Source organism: Oncorhynchus masou, unplaced genomic scaffold (genome assembly GCF_036934945.1).
Source record: "Oncorhynchus masou masou isolate Uvic2021 unplaced genomic scaffold, UVic_Omas_1.1 unplaced_scaffold_1770, whole genome shotgun sequence".
Lineage (NCBI taxonomy): Eukaryota > Metazoa > Chordata > Actinopteri > Salmoniformes > Salmonidae > Oncorhynchus > Oncorhynchus masou.
Genome location: NW_027007878.1, coordinates 45067 through 64110, shown reverse-complemented (window position 1 = coordinate 64110; position 19044 = coordinate 45067). Strand labels below are relative to the sequence as shown.

At 44.6% G+C, this 19044-nt stretch overlaps 1 protein-coding gene across 3 annotated transcripts in view; it reads right to left on the bottom strand.

Moving 5' to 3' along the window:
- Window positions 1-14503, bottom strand: part of LOC135532219 (gamma-secretase-activating protein-like) — a 47322-nt gene extending 32819 nt beyond the window's left edge. The window contains exons 1-20 of one of the 3 annotated variants that reach the window (XM_064959815.1): window positions 14055-14503; window positions 13844-13914; window positions 13010-13066; window positions 12695-12764; window positions 12041-12088; window positions 11430-11518; window positions 11203-11272; window positions 10992-11041; window positions 10796-10900; window positions 9719-9775; window positions 9574-9620; window positions 9348-9437; window positions 8337-8410; window positions 8107-8190; window positions 7616-7708; window positions 5432-5573; window positions 5085-5169; window positions 2875-2944; window positions 2630-2790; window positions 2032-2190 (exon numbers count right to left, since the gene is read on the bottom strand). In XM_064959815.1, coding sequence (XP_064815887.1) covers window positions 2032-2190; window positions 2630-2790; window positions 2875-2944; window positions 5085-5169; window positions 5432-5573; window positions 7616-7708; window positions 8107-8190; window positions 8337-8410; window positions 9348-9437; window positions 9574-9620; window positions 9719-9775; window positions 10796-10900; window positions 10992-11041; window positions 11203-11272; window positions 11430-11518; window positions 12041-12088; window positions 12695-12764; window positions 13010-13066; window positions 13844-13914; window positions 14055-14142 — 1710 coding nt within the window. In that variant the 5' untranslated portion in view covers window positions 14143-14503. The remainder of the gene's footprint in view (window positions 1-2031; window positions 2191-2629; window positions 2791-2874; window positions 2945-5084; window positions 5170-5431; window positions 5574-7615; window positions 7709-8106; window positions 8191-8336; window positions 8411-9347; window positions 9438-9573; window positions 9621-9718; window positions 9776-10795; window positions 10901-10991; window positions 11042-11202; window positions 11273-11429; window positions 11519-12040; window positions 12089-12694; window positions 12765-13009; window positions 13067-13843; window positions 13915-14054) is intronic. The other 2 variants (XM_064959813.1, XM_064959814.1) reach the window with 2 other exon arrangements.
- Window positions 14504-19044: the final 4541 nt, after the last annotated feature.

The window sequence follows — 19044 nt, the reverse complement described above, 5'->3', positions numbered from 1 at the left end:
GTCCTACTGCTAGCTGCAGTGTAAAGCGTAGGATCAGAGAGAGAGACCATGGTTCCATACTGTCCTACTGCTAGCTGCAGTGTAAAGCTTTGGATCAGAGAAAGAGACCATGGTTCCATACTGTCCTACTGCTAGCTGCAGTGTAAAGCTTGGGATCAGAGAGAGAGACCATGGTTCCATACTGTCCTACTGCTAGCTGCAGTGTAAAGCTTGGGATCAGAGAGAGAGACCATGGTTCCATACTGTCCTGCTGCAGTGTAAAGCTTGGGATCAGAGAGAGAGAGACCATGGTTCTATACTGTCCTGCTGCAGTGTAAAGCTTGGGATCAGAGAGAGAGAGACCATGGTTCCATACTGTCCTACTTCTAGCTGCAGTGTAAAGCTTGGGATCAGAGAGAGAGAGACCATGGTTCCATACTGTCCTGCTGCAGTGTAAAGCTTAGGATCAGAGAGAGAGAGAGACCATGGTTCCATACTGTCCTGCAGCAGTGTAAAGCTTGGGATCAGAGAGAGAGAGAGACCATGGTTCCATACTGTCCTGCTGCAGTGTAAAGCTTGGGATCAGAGAGAGAGAGACCATGGTTCCATACTGTCCTACTGCTAGCTGCAGTGTAAAGCGTAGGATCAGAGAGAGAGACCATGGTTCCATACTGTCCTACGGCTAGCTGCAGTGTAAAGCTTAGGATCAGAGAAAGAGACCATGGTTCCATACTGTCCTACTGCTAGCTGCAGTGTAAAGCTTTGGATCAGAGAAAGAGACCATGGTTCCATACTGTCCTACTGCTAGCTGCAGTGTAAAGCGTAGGATCAGAGAGAGAGACCATGGTTCCATACTGTCCTACTGCTAGCTGCAGTGTAAAGCTTGGGATCAGAGAGAGAGACCATGGTTCCATACTGTCCTACTGCTAGCTGCAGTGTAAAGCGTAGGATCAGAGAGAGAGACCATGGTTCCATACTGTCCTACTGCTAGCTGCAGTGTAAAGCTTTGGATCAGAGAAAGAGACCATGGTTCCATACTGTCCTACTGCTAGCTGCAGTGTAAAGCTTGGGATCAGAGAGAGAGACCATGGTTCCATACTGTCCTACTGCTAGCTGCAGTGTAAAGCTTGGGATCAGAGAGAGAGACCATGGTTCCATACTGTCCTGCTGCAGTGTAAAGCTTGGGATCAGAGAGAGAGAGACCATGGTTCTATACTGTCCTGCTGCAGTGTAAAGCTTGGGATCAGAGAGAGAGAGACCATGGTTCCATACTGTCCTACTTCTAGCTGCAGTGTAAAGCTTGGGATCAGAGAGAGAGAGACCATGGTTCCATACTGTCCTGCTGCAGTGTAAAGCTTAGGATCAGAGAGAGAGAGAGAGACCATGGTTCCATACTGTCCTGCAGCAGTGTAAAGCTTGGGATCAGAGAGAGAGAGAGACCATGGTTCCATACTGTCCTGCTGCAGTGTAAAGCTTGGGATCAGAGAGAGAGACCATGGTTCCATACTGTCCTACTGCTAGCTGCAGTGTAAAGCTTGGGATCAGAGAGAGAGACCATGGTTCCATACTGTCCTACTGCTAGCTGCAGTGTAAAGCTTGGGATCAGAGAAAGAGACCATGTTTCCATACTGTCCTACTGCTAGCTGCAGTGTAAAGCTTGGGATCAGAGAGAGAGACCATGTTTCCATACTGTCCTACTGCTAGCTGCAGTGTAAAGCTTGGGATCAGAGAGAGAGACCATGTTTCCATACTGTCCTACTGCTAGCTGCAGTGTAAAGCTTGGGATCAGAGAGAGAGACCATGGTTCCATACTGTCCTACTGCTAGCTGCAGTGTAAAGCTTGGGATCAGAGAGAGAGACCATGGTTCCTGTGGTGCACTGAGCTCCCAGAGATAATCTATATTCCAGTCTCTCTGTGTGAACTCACCAGGGTAGCGAGCAGCGTGGTCCACTCTGGCAGACTGTGAGAGGTTCTAGATCTGCAGTTTGATCCTCTAATATGTGTGAACTCACCAATGCTGCTACATATTTCTAGGTCTGAACAGAACTCACCAGGGTAGTGAGCAGCTTGGTCCAGTCTGGCAGGTTCTGAGATGCTCTGTATCGTGGGTTTGGAACCGCCTCAAAGTACTTCATCTTTTCTGTGCTCCACTGCAGCTCTTCCCAATAACCATGGAGACTCCTGGCCTGCAGCCAAACATCACCAAACATCTAGTAAACACCAGATGTTTACTACTTTTACAGTTTGTGCATATTAAGTCCATTTGTTATGGTCATCTTGAGACCTCCTTGGAAACTAAATGATTTATGGCACGGTGTTCATACTACATAACATTAAATGAAATGCACTTGATTGTAACAAATGGTTCATGTTTTGCCTTTAATTACAGACAGCCTCCATCTACAGAATAATCACTGGGTATTTCATTGTAAATAGCCCAGTTTATATAATATTATTACGTCCTTACTTTCAACACAACTCTTCTTCATTTAATTCATTAGATATGCATTCTTTATCTGTTACTGAGCACTGGATCTGCTTCCCACTCCTGTCTGCCCCCTAGTGTCTAACCTGGAAATAAATCACTAAATATTACACACGTGACTGATCAGGTCATTGAAAAGCTCAAGTGGGTGAAAGACATCTTACCTTTCCTTTGAACACTGGTTCAGCATGGAGCTCTGTGGTGCAGGTGACACCGGGGACCTGGTCTAGAGCCTCAGGTACCTTCTTCTTCTCAAACACAGAGGAGTAGGGTAGGACTTCATCCAGACTGAGACACTTCTTATAGATGATCCTGTACAGTGACGCTGTCGTTGAAGGGAGACGATGAGTCTTCCATAAAACACCACAAAAATAGATTTTAAAACGATGATAAGTCTTGTTCCACTTACCCAGAATAAATTCCTGAATTTGATCGAAGGTGTCGAACGGCATGACATTGTCACAGATCCAATCTATGATCTGCAGAGAAAACACATGAAGTAACAGCAGTGCTATGCTATGTAACAACATCTTGGTAGTGTTACTATAGTAACTCCAGTGTTACCACACATGCATGAAGCCATGTTATGTAAAGGGTTTCCACAGAGTGAATGAAACCACAGCAGCCTCGTCCTCCTGGACCTCTAAGACGGGTTACCTCTCTAACTGTGTTGTCATGGCCACAGAGACACCGTTTAGAACAAGTACTGCAGATGGAGATTTCAAGTGCAGCACTTTCTCTATTATAAACAACCTGACTCATGGTCAACATCCAGTCCTAAACTTCTCCCTCCAAAACGTCTCTCTTTCACTCTTCAAAGGGGGCAACACTCTAGACAAACTGCTACAGACCTATATCTATCCTACCCTGCCTTTCTAAGGTCTGCGAAAGCCAAGTTAACAAACAGATCACCGACCATTTCGATTCCCACCGTACCTTCTCCGCTATGCAATCTGGTTTCAGAGCTGGTCGTGGGTGCACCTCAGCCACACTCAAGGTCCTAAATAATATCATAACCGCCATCGATAAGAGACAATACTGTGCAGCTGTATTCATCGACCTGGCCAAGGCTTTCGACTCTGTCAATCACCACATTCTTATCGGCAGAGTCAGCAGCCTTGGTTTCTCAAATGATTGCCTCGCCTAGTTCACCAATTACTTCTCTGATAGAGTTCAGTGTGTCAAATCGGACAGCCTGTTGTCCGGACCTCTGGCAGTCCGGACAATGGGGGTGCCACAGGGTTCAATTCTCGGGCCGACTTTCTTCTCTGTATACATCAATGATGTCGCTCTTGCTGCTGGTGAATCTCTGATCCACCTCTACGCAGACGACACCATTCTGTATACTTCTGGCCCTTCTTTGGACACTGTGTTAACAACCCTCCAGACGAGCTTCAATGCCATACAACTCTCCTTCCATGGCCTCCAACTGCTCTTAAATACAAGTAAAACTAAATGCATGCTCTTCAACCGATCGCTACCTGCACCTGCCCGCCTGTCCAACATCACTACTCTGGACGGCTCTGACTTAGAATACGTGAACAACTACAAATACTTAGGTGTCTGGTTAGACTGTAAACTCTCCTTCCAGACCCATATCAAATATCTCCAATCCAAAGTTAAATCTAGAATTGGCTTCCTATTTTGCAACAAAGCATCCTTCACTCATGCTGCCAAACATACCCTAGTAAAACTGACCATCCTACCAATCCTCGACTTCGGCGATGTTATTTACAAAATAGCCTCCAATACCCTACTCAACAAATTGGATGCAGTCTATCACAGTGCAATCCGTTTTGTCACCAAAGCCCCATATACTACCCACCATTGCGACATGTACGCTCTCATTGGCTGGCCCTCGCTTCATACTCGTCGCCAAACCCACTGGCTCCATGTCATCTACAAGACCCTGCTAGGTAAAGTCCCCCCTTATCTCAGCTCGCTGGTCACCATAGCATCTCCCACCTGTAGCACACGCTCCAGCAGGTATATCTCTCTAGTCACCCCCAAAACCAATTCTTTCTTTGGCCGCCTCTCCTTCCAGTTCTCTGCTGCCAATGACTGGAACGAACTGCAAAAATCACTGAAGCTGGAGATCATATCTCCCTCACTAACTTTACGCTCCAGCTGTCAGAGCAGCTCACAGATCACTGCACCTGTCCATAGCCCATCTGTAAATAGCCCATCCAACTACCTCATCCCCATACTGTTATTTATTTTGCTCCTTTGCACCCCAGTAGCTCTACTTGCACATTCATCTTCTGCACATCTATCACTCCAGTGTTTAATTGCTATAATGTAATTACTTCGCCACTATGGCCTATTTGTTGCCTTACCTCCCTAATCTTACCTCATCTGCACACGCTGTATATAGACTTTTTCTCTATTGTGTTATTGACTGTACGTTTGTTTAATCCCATGTGTAACTCTGTGTTGATGTCTGTCTCGCACTGCTTTGCTTTATCTTGGCCAGGCTGCAGTTGAAAATGAGAACTTGTTCTCAACTAGCCTACCTGGATAAATAAAGGTTAAATATATATATTTTAAACACACTGTGTCTCTCTTGCTCTCTCTCTCTCTGAACAAAGTGTTCTCGTGGGTTTTGCTTGCATCTCCTACCTTCAGTTCTAGTGCAGCGTTGGGTCCCATGTAGAGCAGCAGACAGTGCAGGGCAGCCAGGCGTTGAGCGTCAGGTCTCCTGTGGCTACAGCACAGAGCATAAGACATCATGAATACGACATAAACAGAGGAGTGTACCATCACTATAACACTCAATGCTCCAGTACCTTCTACATGCAGTAAGCACGAAATACACACTCAAGACCATTTTCCATACAACAATGGATTGAGCTATATTGTATTCTATGTTATTCTATTCTATATCATTCTATTACATTCTACTCCATTCCATTCTAGTCCATTCCATTCTATTCCATTCTATTCTATTCTATTCGAGTCCATTCTACCTGCAGTGCAGTAGGTCCATGAGGAAGGAGGGGTTGAGGTCTACAGTGTACATCCTGCCTGTGTTCAGGTCCAGCAGAGAGGACTCGGGTAGAGACAACACCACACTGTCTGATCCCAACACACCCAGCTCTGCATCAACACCTGAAACACAGTTACACTGGGGCCATCATCAACACAGTTATACTGGGGCCATCATCAACACAGTTACACTGGGGCCATCATCAACACAGTTATACTGGGGCCATCATCAACACAGTTACACTGGGGCCATCATCAACACAGTTACACTGGGGCCATCATCAACACTGTTACACTGGGGCCATCATCAACACTGTTACACTGGGGCCATCATCAACACAGTTATACTGGGGCCATCATCAACACAGTTATACTGGGGCCATCATCAACACAGTTACACTGGGGCCATCATCAACACAGTTATACTGGGGCCATCATCAACACAGTTACACTGGGGCCATCATCAACACAGTTACACTGGGGCCATCATCAACACAGTGACACTGGGGCCATCATCAACACAGTTACACTGGGGCCATCATCAACACAGTGACACTGGGGCCATCATCAACAGTTACTCTGGGGCCATCATCAACACAGTTACACTGGGGCCATCATCAACACAGTTACACTGGGGCCATCATCAACACAGTTACACTGGGGCCATCATCAACACAGTTACACTGGGGCCATCATCAACACAGTTACACTGGGGCCATCATCAACACAGTTACACTGGGGCCATCATCAACACAGTTACACTGGGGCCATCATCAACACCTGAAACACAGTTACACTGGGGCCATCATCAACACAGTTACACTGGGGCCATCATCAACACCTGCAACACAGTTATACTGGGGCCATCATCAACACAGTTACACTGGGGCCATCATCAACACAGTTACACTGGGGCCATCATCAACACAGTTATACTGGGGCCATCATCAACACAGTTATACTGGGGCCATCATCAACACAGTTATACTGGGGCCATCATCAACAGTTATACTGGGGCCATCATCAACACAGTTATACTGGGGCCATCATCAACACAGTTACACTGGGGCCATCATCAACACAGTTACACTGGGGCCATCATCAACACAGTTATACTGGGGCCATCATCAACACAGTTATACTGGGGCCATCATCAACACAGTTATACTGGGGCCATCATCAACACAGTTACACTGGGGCCATCATCAACACAGTTACACTGGGGCCATCATCAACACAGTTACACTGGGGCCATCATCAACACAGTTATACTGGGGCCATCATCAACACAGTTACACTGGGGCCATCATCAACACAGTTATACTGGGGCCATCATCAACACAGTTATACTGGGGCCATCATCAACACAGTTACACTGGGGCCATCATCAACACAGTTACACTGGGGCCATCATCAACACAGTTACACTGGGGCCATCATCAACACAGTTACACTGGGGCCATCATCAACACAGTTATACTGGGGCCATCATCAACACAGTTACACTGGGGCCATCATCAACACCTGTAACACAGTTACACTGGGGCCATCATCAACACAGTTACACTGGGGCCATCATCAACACAGTTACACTGGGGCCATCATCAACACAGTTATACTGGGGCCATCATCAACACAGTTACACTGGGGCCATCATCAACACAGTTATACTGGGGCCATCATCAACACAGTTATACTGGGGCCATCATCAACACCTGTAACACAGTTACACTGGGGCCATCATCAACACAGTTACACTGGGGCCATCATCAACACCTGTAACACAGTTACACTGGGGCCATCATCAACACAGTTACACTGGGGCCATCATCAACACAGTTACACTGGGGCCATCATCAACACCTGTAACACAGTTACACTGAGGCCATCATCAACACAGTTACACTGGGGCCAACATCAACACCTGTAACAGTTACACCGAGGCCAGTTGAACAAACACACACTTGGGCTGCATCTGAAATGACTCCCTATTCCTCATATTAGTCCACTTCTGTCGGTAACCAGGGTCGTGTTCATAGACACGTAATGGAGTGAAACAAAGAGGTGTCTCAACCGTAAAAATAAAAAATAAAACATTTCCTTTCCCATTGCAAAACAATTGGCTACGGTGTGTCCTGATGAACATGCCCCAGGTCGAGCCTTACCTGAGAGGAAGAGGCTGTGGCAGAGCAGCTCCTGTTGCCTGGTGTTGATGCAGTGCAGGAAGTGACCAGACAGGTAGACTACCACGTAGTAACCTGGGCAGAGAACAGCAGGCTTGTCTACATTTATTCATCAGCTATCTTGGACTGATCTCAAATGTTTTTGGTTGGTTTATTTGTTTGTTCTCTTATGTAAATGTCTACTGTACAATAATAATAAACATCCTATCACAAATAACTCCTAAAACCACTTCCTCAGTCCCAAGTAGAAGTAGCACTATCAGGGGCTGTGATAGGATGGATGGGTTGTGTGGGAGTGTTCCAGTAGGTTATGAAGGGGGTGTGATAGGATGGATGGGCTGTGTGAGAGTGTTCCAGTAGGTTCTGAAGGGGTTGTGATAAGATGGGTGGGCTGCGTGAGAGTGTTCCAGTAGGTTCTGAAGGGGTTGTGATAGGATGGACAGGACGTCTGTGAGACAGATGTATTGACTGACCTATAGGGATGAAGAGAGGGAGGAGATCTGTACTACATGGACTAGGGGTGCCATCCAGAGCCACTGAGAACGTTTTACTGCAGCCTGTAGAGGGCAGAGAGGCTCTGGTAGATTACAATGTACAACTTGAAACTTAGAAGAATTTAGGATTTTCTCTGACGGAACTGAATTAGTCATTTGTGAATAATGTATGGAACCAATGCAACATGGTAAGACGTATAATACTGAACCTCTGTGCACCAGGACTATGGTGTATGTGATCTCCTGGTTGACACAAGCAGGCTGGCTGTAACACACACACATACTCCCTGCAATCAACAGTAAGGAGCAGGTATTAAAACAACCAATTACACTCTAACAACAGATTAATACAAAGAAGAAGAAGAAGCTAAACCAGAAGAAGAAGTAGAAGCAGAGCCAGAAGAAGAAATAGAAGAAGCAGAACCAGAAGAAGCAGAAGAAGCAGAAGAAGAAGCAGAACCAGAAGAAGCAGATGAACAAGCAGAAGCAGAACCAGAAGAACCAGAAGCAGAAGAAAAAGCAGAAGAAGCAGAAGAAAAAGCAGAAGAACCAGAAGAAGAAGCAGAAGAACCAGAAGAAGAAGCAGAAGAACCAGAAGAAGCAGAAGAAGAAGCAGAAGAAGCAGAAGAAGAAGCAGAAGAACCAGAAGAAGAAGCAGAACCAGAAGAAGAAGCAGAACCAGAAGAAGAAGCAGAAGAAGCAGAACCAGAAGAAGAAGCAGAAGGATAGAATTTTAACAATGTGGTATTGATTGGGGTCTTATTAAAAGCAACAGTGTTTCATTGGTTGAATCTTGAATGTCATTTGGAATAAGTAGCACAATGAAGTGATTATGATCCTGGCCCTGGGCCGTCGTCAACCATCTTTAGATTTGATAGGCCTTTCAAAGAGACACAAATTATTTTTACGATTGAGAAGCCTGCAGCATTTCCAATTGTGCAGCTTGACTAATGCAATCTTGAGAATTGAGAAGTTGTATTAAATCTGGGCTTTGTGAAGGGAGTGTGATTGTGCTGGTGGTGGACTGAACTGTCCATTGATCAAGGAGTGACACAGTTCATCTAGATCACAGTAGCTACAGCACTTACCCTCTGTTTCCATTCACGTCCCATGTCAAACAAAATAACGACAAACTTAATGAAAGAGGAATGTTCTCCGAGCATAGAACATTATCAACACAGTACAGTATGGAGGTGAATCAGTTTATGTTCAACCAAAACCTGCCTGTGTTATTGGTGATCACCACCATCCTCATCTCCTCCCGTTCCTGCTGCGTCTCTTGGTGATGGTCAAAGCCCAGGTTAACAAACCTAGGGGTCAAACACACAAGGAGTTATCCATACAGCATGACGAGAAATGGCTGAATATTGATGAAGTGTTTTCAGGAAATACACAGTTTAGCTGAAAAGTTATCTTATTTAATTCAATTTCACTTTTCATTCTTACCTCATACAGGTGAAAGGGTTAGAGGGCAACTCCAGTACAAGCTCAAACTGTCGGAAAGAGGGGGAAGCATTAAGAATCCTGGCCTGAAATCAAACACTACCCATAAAGTGTTCATGATTAAATGATTTCTGCTGCTAAGTCTCACCAAGGTCTCACAGTCGCGGTCATGGACGAATTGCACACATTTCAGCACAGCTTTTTCCTGACAGAGAAAGAAGGGAGGTCATTGTTGCATTATCAGGAGGCATTTCTGCGTTCTTATAATATAATATAATAATATATCCCATTTAGCAGACGCTTTTGTCCAAAGCGACTTACAAGTCGGCTGGGGCCACTACTGCATATGGGTGGCCCCAGTGGGAATCGAACCCACGACGCTTGGCGTTGCAAGCGCCATGCTCTACCGACTGAGCCACACAGGACTATATGCGTTCTTCTTCACAGTTCAAAAGGAACCGGTTAGTTTAAGGTGTTGTTGCCCAGGTCAGAGCCTACAGTGTGTTACCTACAGTACCGGTCAAAAGTTAGGACACACCTACTCATTCAAGGGTCTTTCTTCATTTTTAGTATTTTCTACATTGTAGAATAGTGAAGACATCAAAACTATGAAAATAACACATATGGAATCATGTAGTAACCAAATAAGTGTTAAACAAATCCAAATATAGTTTATATTTGAGATTCTTTAAAGTAGCCACCCTACTTTGGTTTGTGCTTAATGGGGACTATCATTTGTTTTTCAACAGGACAATGACCCAACACACTTCCAGGCTGTGTAAGTGCTATTTGACCAAGGAGAGGGATGAAGTGCTGCATCAGATGACCTAGTTCTCCACAATCACCCGACCTCCACCCAGTTGAGATGGTTTGGGATGGGTACGACCGCAGAATGAAGGAAAAGCAGCCAACAAGTGCTCGGTATATGTTGGAACTCCTTCAAGACTGTTGTAAAAGCATTCCAGGTGAAGCTGGTTGAGAGAATGCCAATAGTGCAAAGCTGTCATCAAGGCAAAGGCTGGCTACTTTGAAGAATCTCAAATATAAAATCTATTTAGATTTGTTTAAGAATATTTTGGTTACTACATGATTCCTTGTGTGTTATTTGATAGTGTTGATGTCTTCTATTATTCTATAATGTAGAAAATAGTAAAAATAAAGAAAAACCCTTGAATGAGTAGGTGTGTCCAAACTTTTGACTGGTACTGTATATGTGGTATGTTACCCTGTGTGTGAGATAGAAGAGTCTCTGTGTCTGGCTGTCCCACTGGACCCAGCTGAACTCCTCTGCCACCCTGTCTTTGGCCAGGCACTCTGGGCTCAACATCACCTGTTAGAACATCAGTCAACAGGAAGTGATGTCACTACGGAACAGTTGCATTCCATTCCAGTTCTCTATAGTCTGTGACAGTGTTTCTCACCACTCTGTAACCCTCTTGTCTGACCAGCATCACATGGAGCTGCTCCACATCTGAAAGGTCAAAGGTCAAAGATCAAATCCTAAACCCTGAAGGCCCAGTGGCCAAACTCTCCCAAAAACAGAGAACAGTGTCATCTAATGTCTTTGTACTATCATAGTTAAAAGCTGTGACCCTCAGAGATCCGACACCACTTCACTTCCCAGATACTCACAGCCATCTTCTGCTACCAGCAGCAGGTGACTCTCCAGCACCGAGTCCCTCTCTGTGTCTGGATGGAGGAACTGTATGGAACCAAAGATGACTGGTTAACATTCTTTGTAGTAGAACCAGGTTATAGCACGTTGTTACATCAATGTAATAACAACCGAGGGGAAGCTTACTGTAATAGGTGTAACTGATAAGAGTACAGTAGAGTCCAAGTACAAAACAGCTCTATACCTGAACTCTGACCCGGCAGTCGACAGCCTTCAGGACCTTAGTGTTGTTAATGGGATGGATCTCAATGAGGAGGGTCAGACATTTTGAAACTAGGAGTAGACAATTGAAAGGTGTTATATATGGTAATGATTAACTTCCCTGACCTGAAACAGCAGAAAACTGCTTCAGCGCCTGCGCTGCCCTTGTGATCACTGCTACTCATTCAACACACACAGGTGACCGATATAGTGCGGCCTACAGCCAATAGTTGTGTACAGTTTGAACCTGTCGTGTAGAGTACACTTGAAACACTTAAAAACCTGTGGTGCATGTGTGGATAGATACTTCATAACATCCTGAATGTTACCCATCTGACTATTAGAGTTGTAGTGAATACAGCCACGGGTCTGTCTCCCTAAAGGCTCAGAGAACCAGAGGGAAACAGAGAGCTAGTTATCAGCAGGATATAGCTTACCACTTCCCTCTTCATGACATACTGTAGATTTACATGGTTTTCTGTCGAGTTGCATTTCTCTAATCTTCAGCTTCTGTGTTTGTTTGTCTGTATCAGAGTTGGGAGGTGTGTGTGTGTCAGTGTGTTTGTGGGGGTCGAGCCAAGGGGAGACAGGTACCTGGTCTGAGGCGCTCCTCTGTTCTTGACCTCTGTGCCAAACTGACCGCTAAAAATTAGATTAAAAGACAAGTATGTGAGTTGATGTGGGTTCAGTGACGTGACTTCAATACAATGGCTCTTGGCTGTCGGCTCAGTCACAAGACATTGTTCCTCTCTCGTGATGATAAGGTTCTCCCACGGGGTGATCACAATCTTGGACTGGAAATGTCAGTCGGCTGTATGTAGGAAAACCTGTATCTTGTCTAACACTGACACACTAGGGGAGGAGACACTGGCTCAACACTTTAGTGAGGATCCTTGTTTCACTGTCTGTGTGTCTTTGTACTACGCATGTGTGTCACATAGAATTAGAATAGCATGGATTCTAGAGTTTTATCTGTTCTACACCATAGAATTAGAATAGCATGGATTCTAGAGTTTTATCTGTTCTACACCATAGAATTAGAATACCATGGATTCTAGAGTTTTATCTGTTCTACACCATAGAATTAGAATACCATGGATTCTAGAGTTATATCTGTTCTACACCATAGAATTAGAATACCATGGATTCTAGAGTTTTATCTGTTCTACACCATAGAATTCAATAGAACAATTAAAGTATCTTTATGTTCTACACATTCTATTTCTTAGTCCATGAACAGGTCCTTACCCAGCAGAGTCTCCTCCTTATTCAGAGAACAGCTGCTGACACACACCTGCTTGTCAAATGTGTAGAGGAGCTGTGAAGAGAGGGGTTAGGGGAGAGGTGAGAGGGGTAAGGGGACAGGGGTTAGGGGACAGGGGACAGGGGTTAGGGGACAGGGGTTAGGGCCCATGATGAACACTACAAACAGCTGGTGGTGATCAGGCAGTGTACTAGGAGTAACCTCACATTCCATTAAGACTATGGACTGGCATATATACACACTCACTCACTCACAGTCAAACACACACAGTCACATACACACCCACACAGAGGCTCTACCTTATTCTGTCTGGTATTGGGGTCGTATTTCCCGATCCTGGTGGTCCCGGTTTCCCCCTGAGAGATGAGAGGAGCAAAGCCATTACGGCTCATAATGACTGTGTGTGTGTGTGTGTGTGTGTGTGTGTGTGTGTGTGTAATGATCTATACTTATGCCCATGACATCTCAGCTGTCTATGTGGGGCTCAACACTCCCTCACAGTCTGAGGATACTTTATGAACAACTCTATGTTATAGAGAAACGAAATACCTCTTAACCAGTATCTTATTCAGCTGCAGTGGTCTGTCATGAGTCTTTGGGCTTCTATTTGGAGCCTACGTCCCAGATCCCCATGGGCCCTGGTCAAAAGTGGTGCACTATAGGGTATAGGGTGCCATTGGGATGCTGCACTATAGGGTATAGGGTGCCATTGGGATGCTGCACTATAGGGTATAGGGTGCCATTGGGATGCTGCACTATAGGGTGCCATTGGGATGCTGCACTATAGAGTATAGGGTGCCATTGGGATGCTGCACTATAGGGTATAGGGTGCCATTGGGATGCTGCACTATAGGGTATAGGGTGCCATTGGGATGCTGCACTATAGGGTATAGGGTGCCATTGGGATGCTGCACTATAGAGTATAGGGTGCCATTGGGATGCTGCACTATAGGGTATAGGGTGCCATTGGGATGCTGCACTATAGGGTATAGGGTGCCATTGGGATGCACCCTAGACAGAGAGAATGTCCCCACCACGTCCTGAAGAGCACACTGTTGGTTATGTGTGGAACGTCACGCTTGACATACCCATTATAATGCTATGTGGACGCCCCTTGCCCAGTGTCCACTTACTTTCCAGGAGTAGAGGACTCCTCCATCCCTTTCAATGTTGAGGATCCGAGTGTCAACGATCCCTGAGTATTCTGTAGTAGAAAATAATACATTTTGCCATTACATGTGTCACTACTATCATGGTATTTGTCACACATTGTCACCTTGTGCGTAAAGGCACAAAGTATACGTTTTGGATATCGGTCGAGCGATACAACCAGATAGCTCTTACCTTTGATTATTCCTACAGTCGCCTCTTTCTTAAATATACTTGACACCACATCCTGCTGCAAATCGAAAGTTGCGCTTAGTTGCAACATGTGTGCGGTTGACCTCCTCCACAACTTACTGATTTCCACTTCTATTATGCATCAAACACTTATGAAGAAATGTCTTCAATTAGAGCCTCTGCGATTTCACACTATCCGGAAGACGCCATGCCTATAGCCTGAAGTTACAACTTGACATACAATGCAGCATCATGTGATAGTTGTAAATAACGTTTTGATGATAGTCCAGTAGCCGTTTAAGCAGTGTTGAACGCACCGAAAATAAAGCAGAAGGTGTGATTTGAAAGGGAATCACTTCCCTTGAGATCTGCAGCAATACAGTAATTTACTCAACTTCACACCGAACAATATTCACAGCTCGCTGTGCACTCTTCATAGAGCCCTCCCTCTCGGGTCAGACAGCGGAAAGGCCCGCTCTGATAGGCCGGACAAGCGATCACTCCGGTGGCTCAGAATATCTCACCGCCTTTGCTGCCTGCCTGGGCTGGGTGTCACCTGATTATGGACAACATAAAAAAAATAAAAGAATGGAGGTGCTGTGCGACCACCAGAGGGTAAAACATAAACAAACACAGAAGGCTATTTATTTAACATTCACAACAGCCTACTTTATCTTCGTTTTGCTATGTTGGTGTCTTTGTGTCCCTCATGCATTGTATCCTATTATTTATTTGATTTTTTATTGTACCTTTATTTAACTATGCAAGTCAGTTAAGAACAAATTATTATGTTCAATGACGGCCTAGGAACAGTGGGTTATCTACCTGTTCAAGGGCAGAACGACAGATTGTACCTTGTCAGCTCGGGGATTTGAACTTGCAACCTTTCGGTTACTAGTCCAACACTCTAACCCTGGGGCGGCTAAAAGGTTACCCCATTGACCATTCAATCTACTAGTTTTAGCGCTATGTAATACTACCTGACAATAAATTAGGCTAGTTATATCAGCACTGTCTCAAATTCCATTTTCATCAAATCTGCAACCGAGCTTTGTACCCACACGGTGGCGGAAGTGTATAGAAAACCTCATGCGAGCCGAACACTGTTCTGAATGAACCTACAGTAGCTTATTGTGCACCGCCCTATGGGACACCCAATCACGGCCGGTTGTGATACAGCCTGGATTCGAACCTGGGTGTCTGTAGTGACTCCTCTCTCTAGCACTTAGTATACATTTCAAATGGAAACGTGTGAAACTGCTCAGATTATAAGGTATTGCATCAGCTACAACTACTGAGATACCATCAACATGACTCTAGACACATTATAACTGAGATACCATCAACATGACTCTAGACACATTATAACTGAGTTACCATCAACATGACTCTAGACACATTATAACTGAGTTACCATCAACATGACTCTAGACCCATTATAACTGAGATACTATCAACATGACTCTAGACACATTATAACTGAGATACCATCAACATGACTCTAGACACATTATAACTGAGATACCATCAACATGACTCTAGACACATTACAACTGAGATACCATCAACATGACTCTAGACACATTATAACTGAGTTACCATCAACATGACTCTAGACACATTATAACTGAGATACCATCAACATGACTCTAGACACATTATAACTGAGATACCATCAACATGACTCTAGACACATTACAACTGAGATACCATCAACATGACTCTAGACACATTATAACTGAGATACCATCAACATGACTCTAGACACATTATAACTGAGATACCATCAACATGACTCTAGACCCATTATAACTGAGATACCATCAACATGACTCTAGACACATTATAACTGTGTTACCATCAACATGACTCTAGACACATTATAACTGAGATACCATCAACATGACTCTAGACACATTATAACTGAGTTACCATCAACATGACTCTAGACACATTATAACTGAGATACCATCAACATGACTCTAGACACATTATAACTGAGTTACCATCAACATGACTCTAGACCCATTATAACTGAGATACCATCAACATGACTCTAGACACATTATAACTGAGATACCATCAACATGACTCTAGACACATTATAACTGAGATACCATCACCATGACTCTAGACACATTATAACTGAGATACCATCAACATGACTCTAGACACATCATAACTGAGATACCATCAACATGACTCTAGACACATTATAACTGAGATACCATCAACATGACTCTAGACACATTATAACTGAGATACCATCAACATGACTCTAGACCCATTATAACTGAGATACCATCAACATGACTCTAGACACATTATAACTGAGATACCATCAACATGACTCTAGACACATTATAACTGAGATACCATCAACATGACTCTAGACACATTATAACTGAGATACCATCTACATGACTCTAGACACATTATAACTGAGATACCATCAACATGACTCATATAATGTCCAATTATCTTACAGTAATTAACATCCTCCTCCTGGTGTATGGTGGACTTCCTGGGAGGTCCTAGAGACGGCCCTGGGAGTGTACATTGTTGTAGTTTCCTGTAGGCACAGGTCTAGGATCAGCTTGTGTACCTACAGTGTATAGAAGTGATGGTGAGTGTATCTACAATGGTCCGTACCTGCATTTGACATGACTCCATTCTATTGTTGAGCTGGTGTGACTCAGTAATGACTGGTACTCACTGTGCATGTGGGGAATGTTGGTTTTGTAGATTTTGTGAGTCAAGCCTTCATACCAGACCAGTGTGTTTCAGGCTTTGATACATCCCTGTCTGTATAAGGAATAGGGTGCCATTTAGGGAATAGGGTGCCATTTAGGGAATAGGGTGCCATTTAGGGAATAAGATGCCATTTAGGGAATAGGATGCCATTTAGGGAATAGGATGCCATTTAGGGAATAGGATGCCATTTAGGGAATATGATGCTATTAAGGGAATAGTGTCACGCCCTGGCCTTAGTATTTTGTGTTTTCTTTATTATTTTGGTCAGGGCAGGGGGTGACATGGGTATTTATGTGGTGTGTTTTGTCTAGGGGGTTTTTGTAGGTTATGCGATTGTGGTTTCGTGAAGTAGTCTAGGTAAGTCTATGGTTGCCTAGAGTGGTTCTCAATCAGAGGCAGGTGTTTATTGTTGTCTCTGATTGGGAACCATATTTAGGCAGCCATATTCTTTGAGTGTTTCGTGGGTGATTGTTCCTGTCTCTGTGTTTGTTGCACCAGATAAGGCTGTTTCGGTTTTTTCACGGTTATTGTTTTTGTATACTGTTTGCATTTTTCATCTTTTATTAAAGATGTTTATGAATAACCACGCTGCATTTTGGTCCCCTCCCTTTCGATAGAAGAAAACCGTAACAAATAGGATGCCATTTAGGGAATAGGATGCCATTTAGGGAATAGGATGCTCTTTAGGGAATATGGTGCTATTTAGGGAATATGGCTCCATTTAAGATGCAAACCTAGAACCGTACAGTTGTCATTCATAACATGCACTTGACCTTTCATTCAACCTCTGTTGAACGTTCTAAAAATATTGTTCAGTTTAATGAAAACCAAAATCTCCCGTCACTGCATTTCAAGCAGATGTGTGTTCACTGCTCATAGAAGACTAGAGAGACCAAAGTCTCCTCTGACCCAGAGACCAACACACCCCAGATGAGGTCGGTGATTCACAGCCTAACAACAGCTAACCCAGGGACAACACTGCTGCAGCCAACCAGACAGCACTTCCTGAAGACAGGATAGTCTAAAATGGCACCCTATTCCCTATATAGTGCACTACTTTTTGATTAGGGCCCTATGTGCCCTCTGGTCAAAAGTAGTGTACTATATAGGGATCGGGGTGCTATTCCAGACACACTGTGGGTCTGGATTGAGGCATGACGGCACCCATGCCACCACACCATCGCCCTCCTCTCGACAGGGTGGGCACGTCGGGGTGGGCACGTCTTTCTTTAGTTTGGGTTTTCAGTTCCATTATTGTTTGATGGATGGCCTGTTCCAGCTGGTTCTGTTCTGCCAGTGGGTTCTCATGTGTTTGTGTTTCTGTTCAGAACTGCGGTTCAGTCCGTGAGGGACTCTTCCCCCGTGGTCGTGCAGGACCTTGGAAAACCACAGAATAACACACACATGGCTCACACGACACATGGCTCTCTCTCTCACACACACACACAGACAGACACACACACACACACACACACACACAGACACAGACACACACACACACACACAGAGAGAGATACACAAATGTACGCACAAATGGCTCACAAACACACACACAGATACATGCACACACAGGTCACAAACACACACACACACACAGATACACACACACACATTTCCACACACACACACAGCTCTCACACATACAGGCCGGGACAGCAATTATGTGGAGGTTCTAAATCTGACAGAGGGACCGACCGCCTCCATCTGGCTCTCAGCAGAATGGGAGAGACAGTCGTGGTGGACGGGACCCTGTTGTGTGTGTGTGTGTGTGTGTGTGTGTGTGTGTGTGTGTGTGTGTGCGTGGTGAAAATCAGAGAGTTAAGAATGAAACAGACATATGATTTGGGACAGAGACATGCAGCCTGGAGTCTGAGGGGTTGATGTGGGTCACATAGAGGGTGTCACTATACACACGCACACACACGTAGCACCCAATGCCACATAAGCCACAGCACCCCTCCCACTACCCCTCTGTTTCTATTCTTTGTGTGGGTGAATGTGGACTCCCATGCTGTTTCTATTCTTTGTGTGGGTGAAAATGGACTCCCATGTTGTTTCTATTCTTTGTGTGGGTGAATATGGACTCCCATGTTGTTTCTATTCTTTGTGTGGGTGAATATGGACTCCCATGCTGTTTCTATTCTTTGTGTGGGTGAATATGGACTCCCATGTTGTTTCTATTCTTTATGTGGGTGAATATGGACTCCCATGTTGTTTCTATTCTTTGTGTGGGTGAATA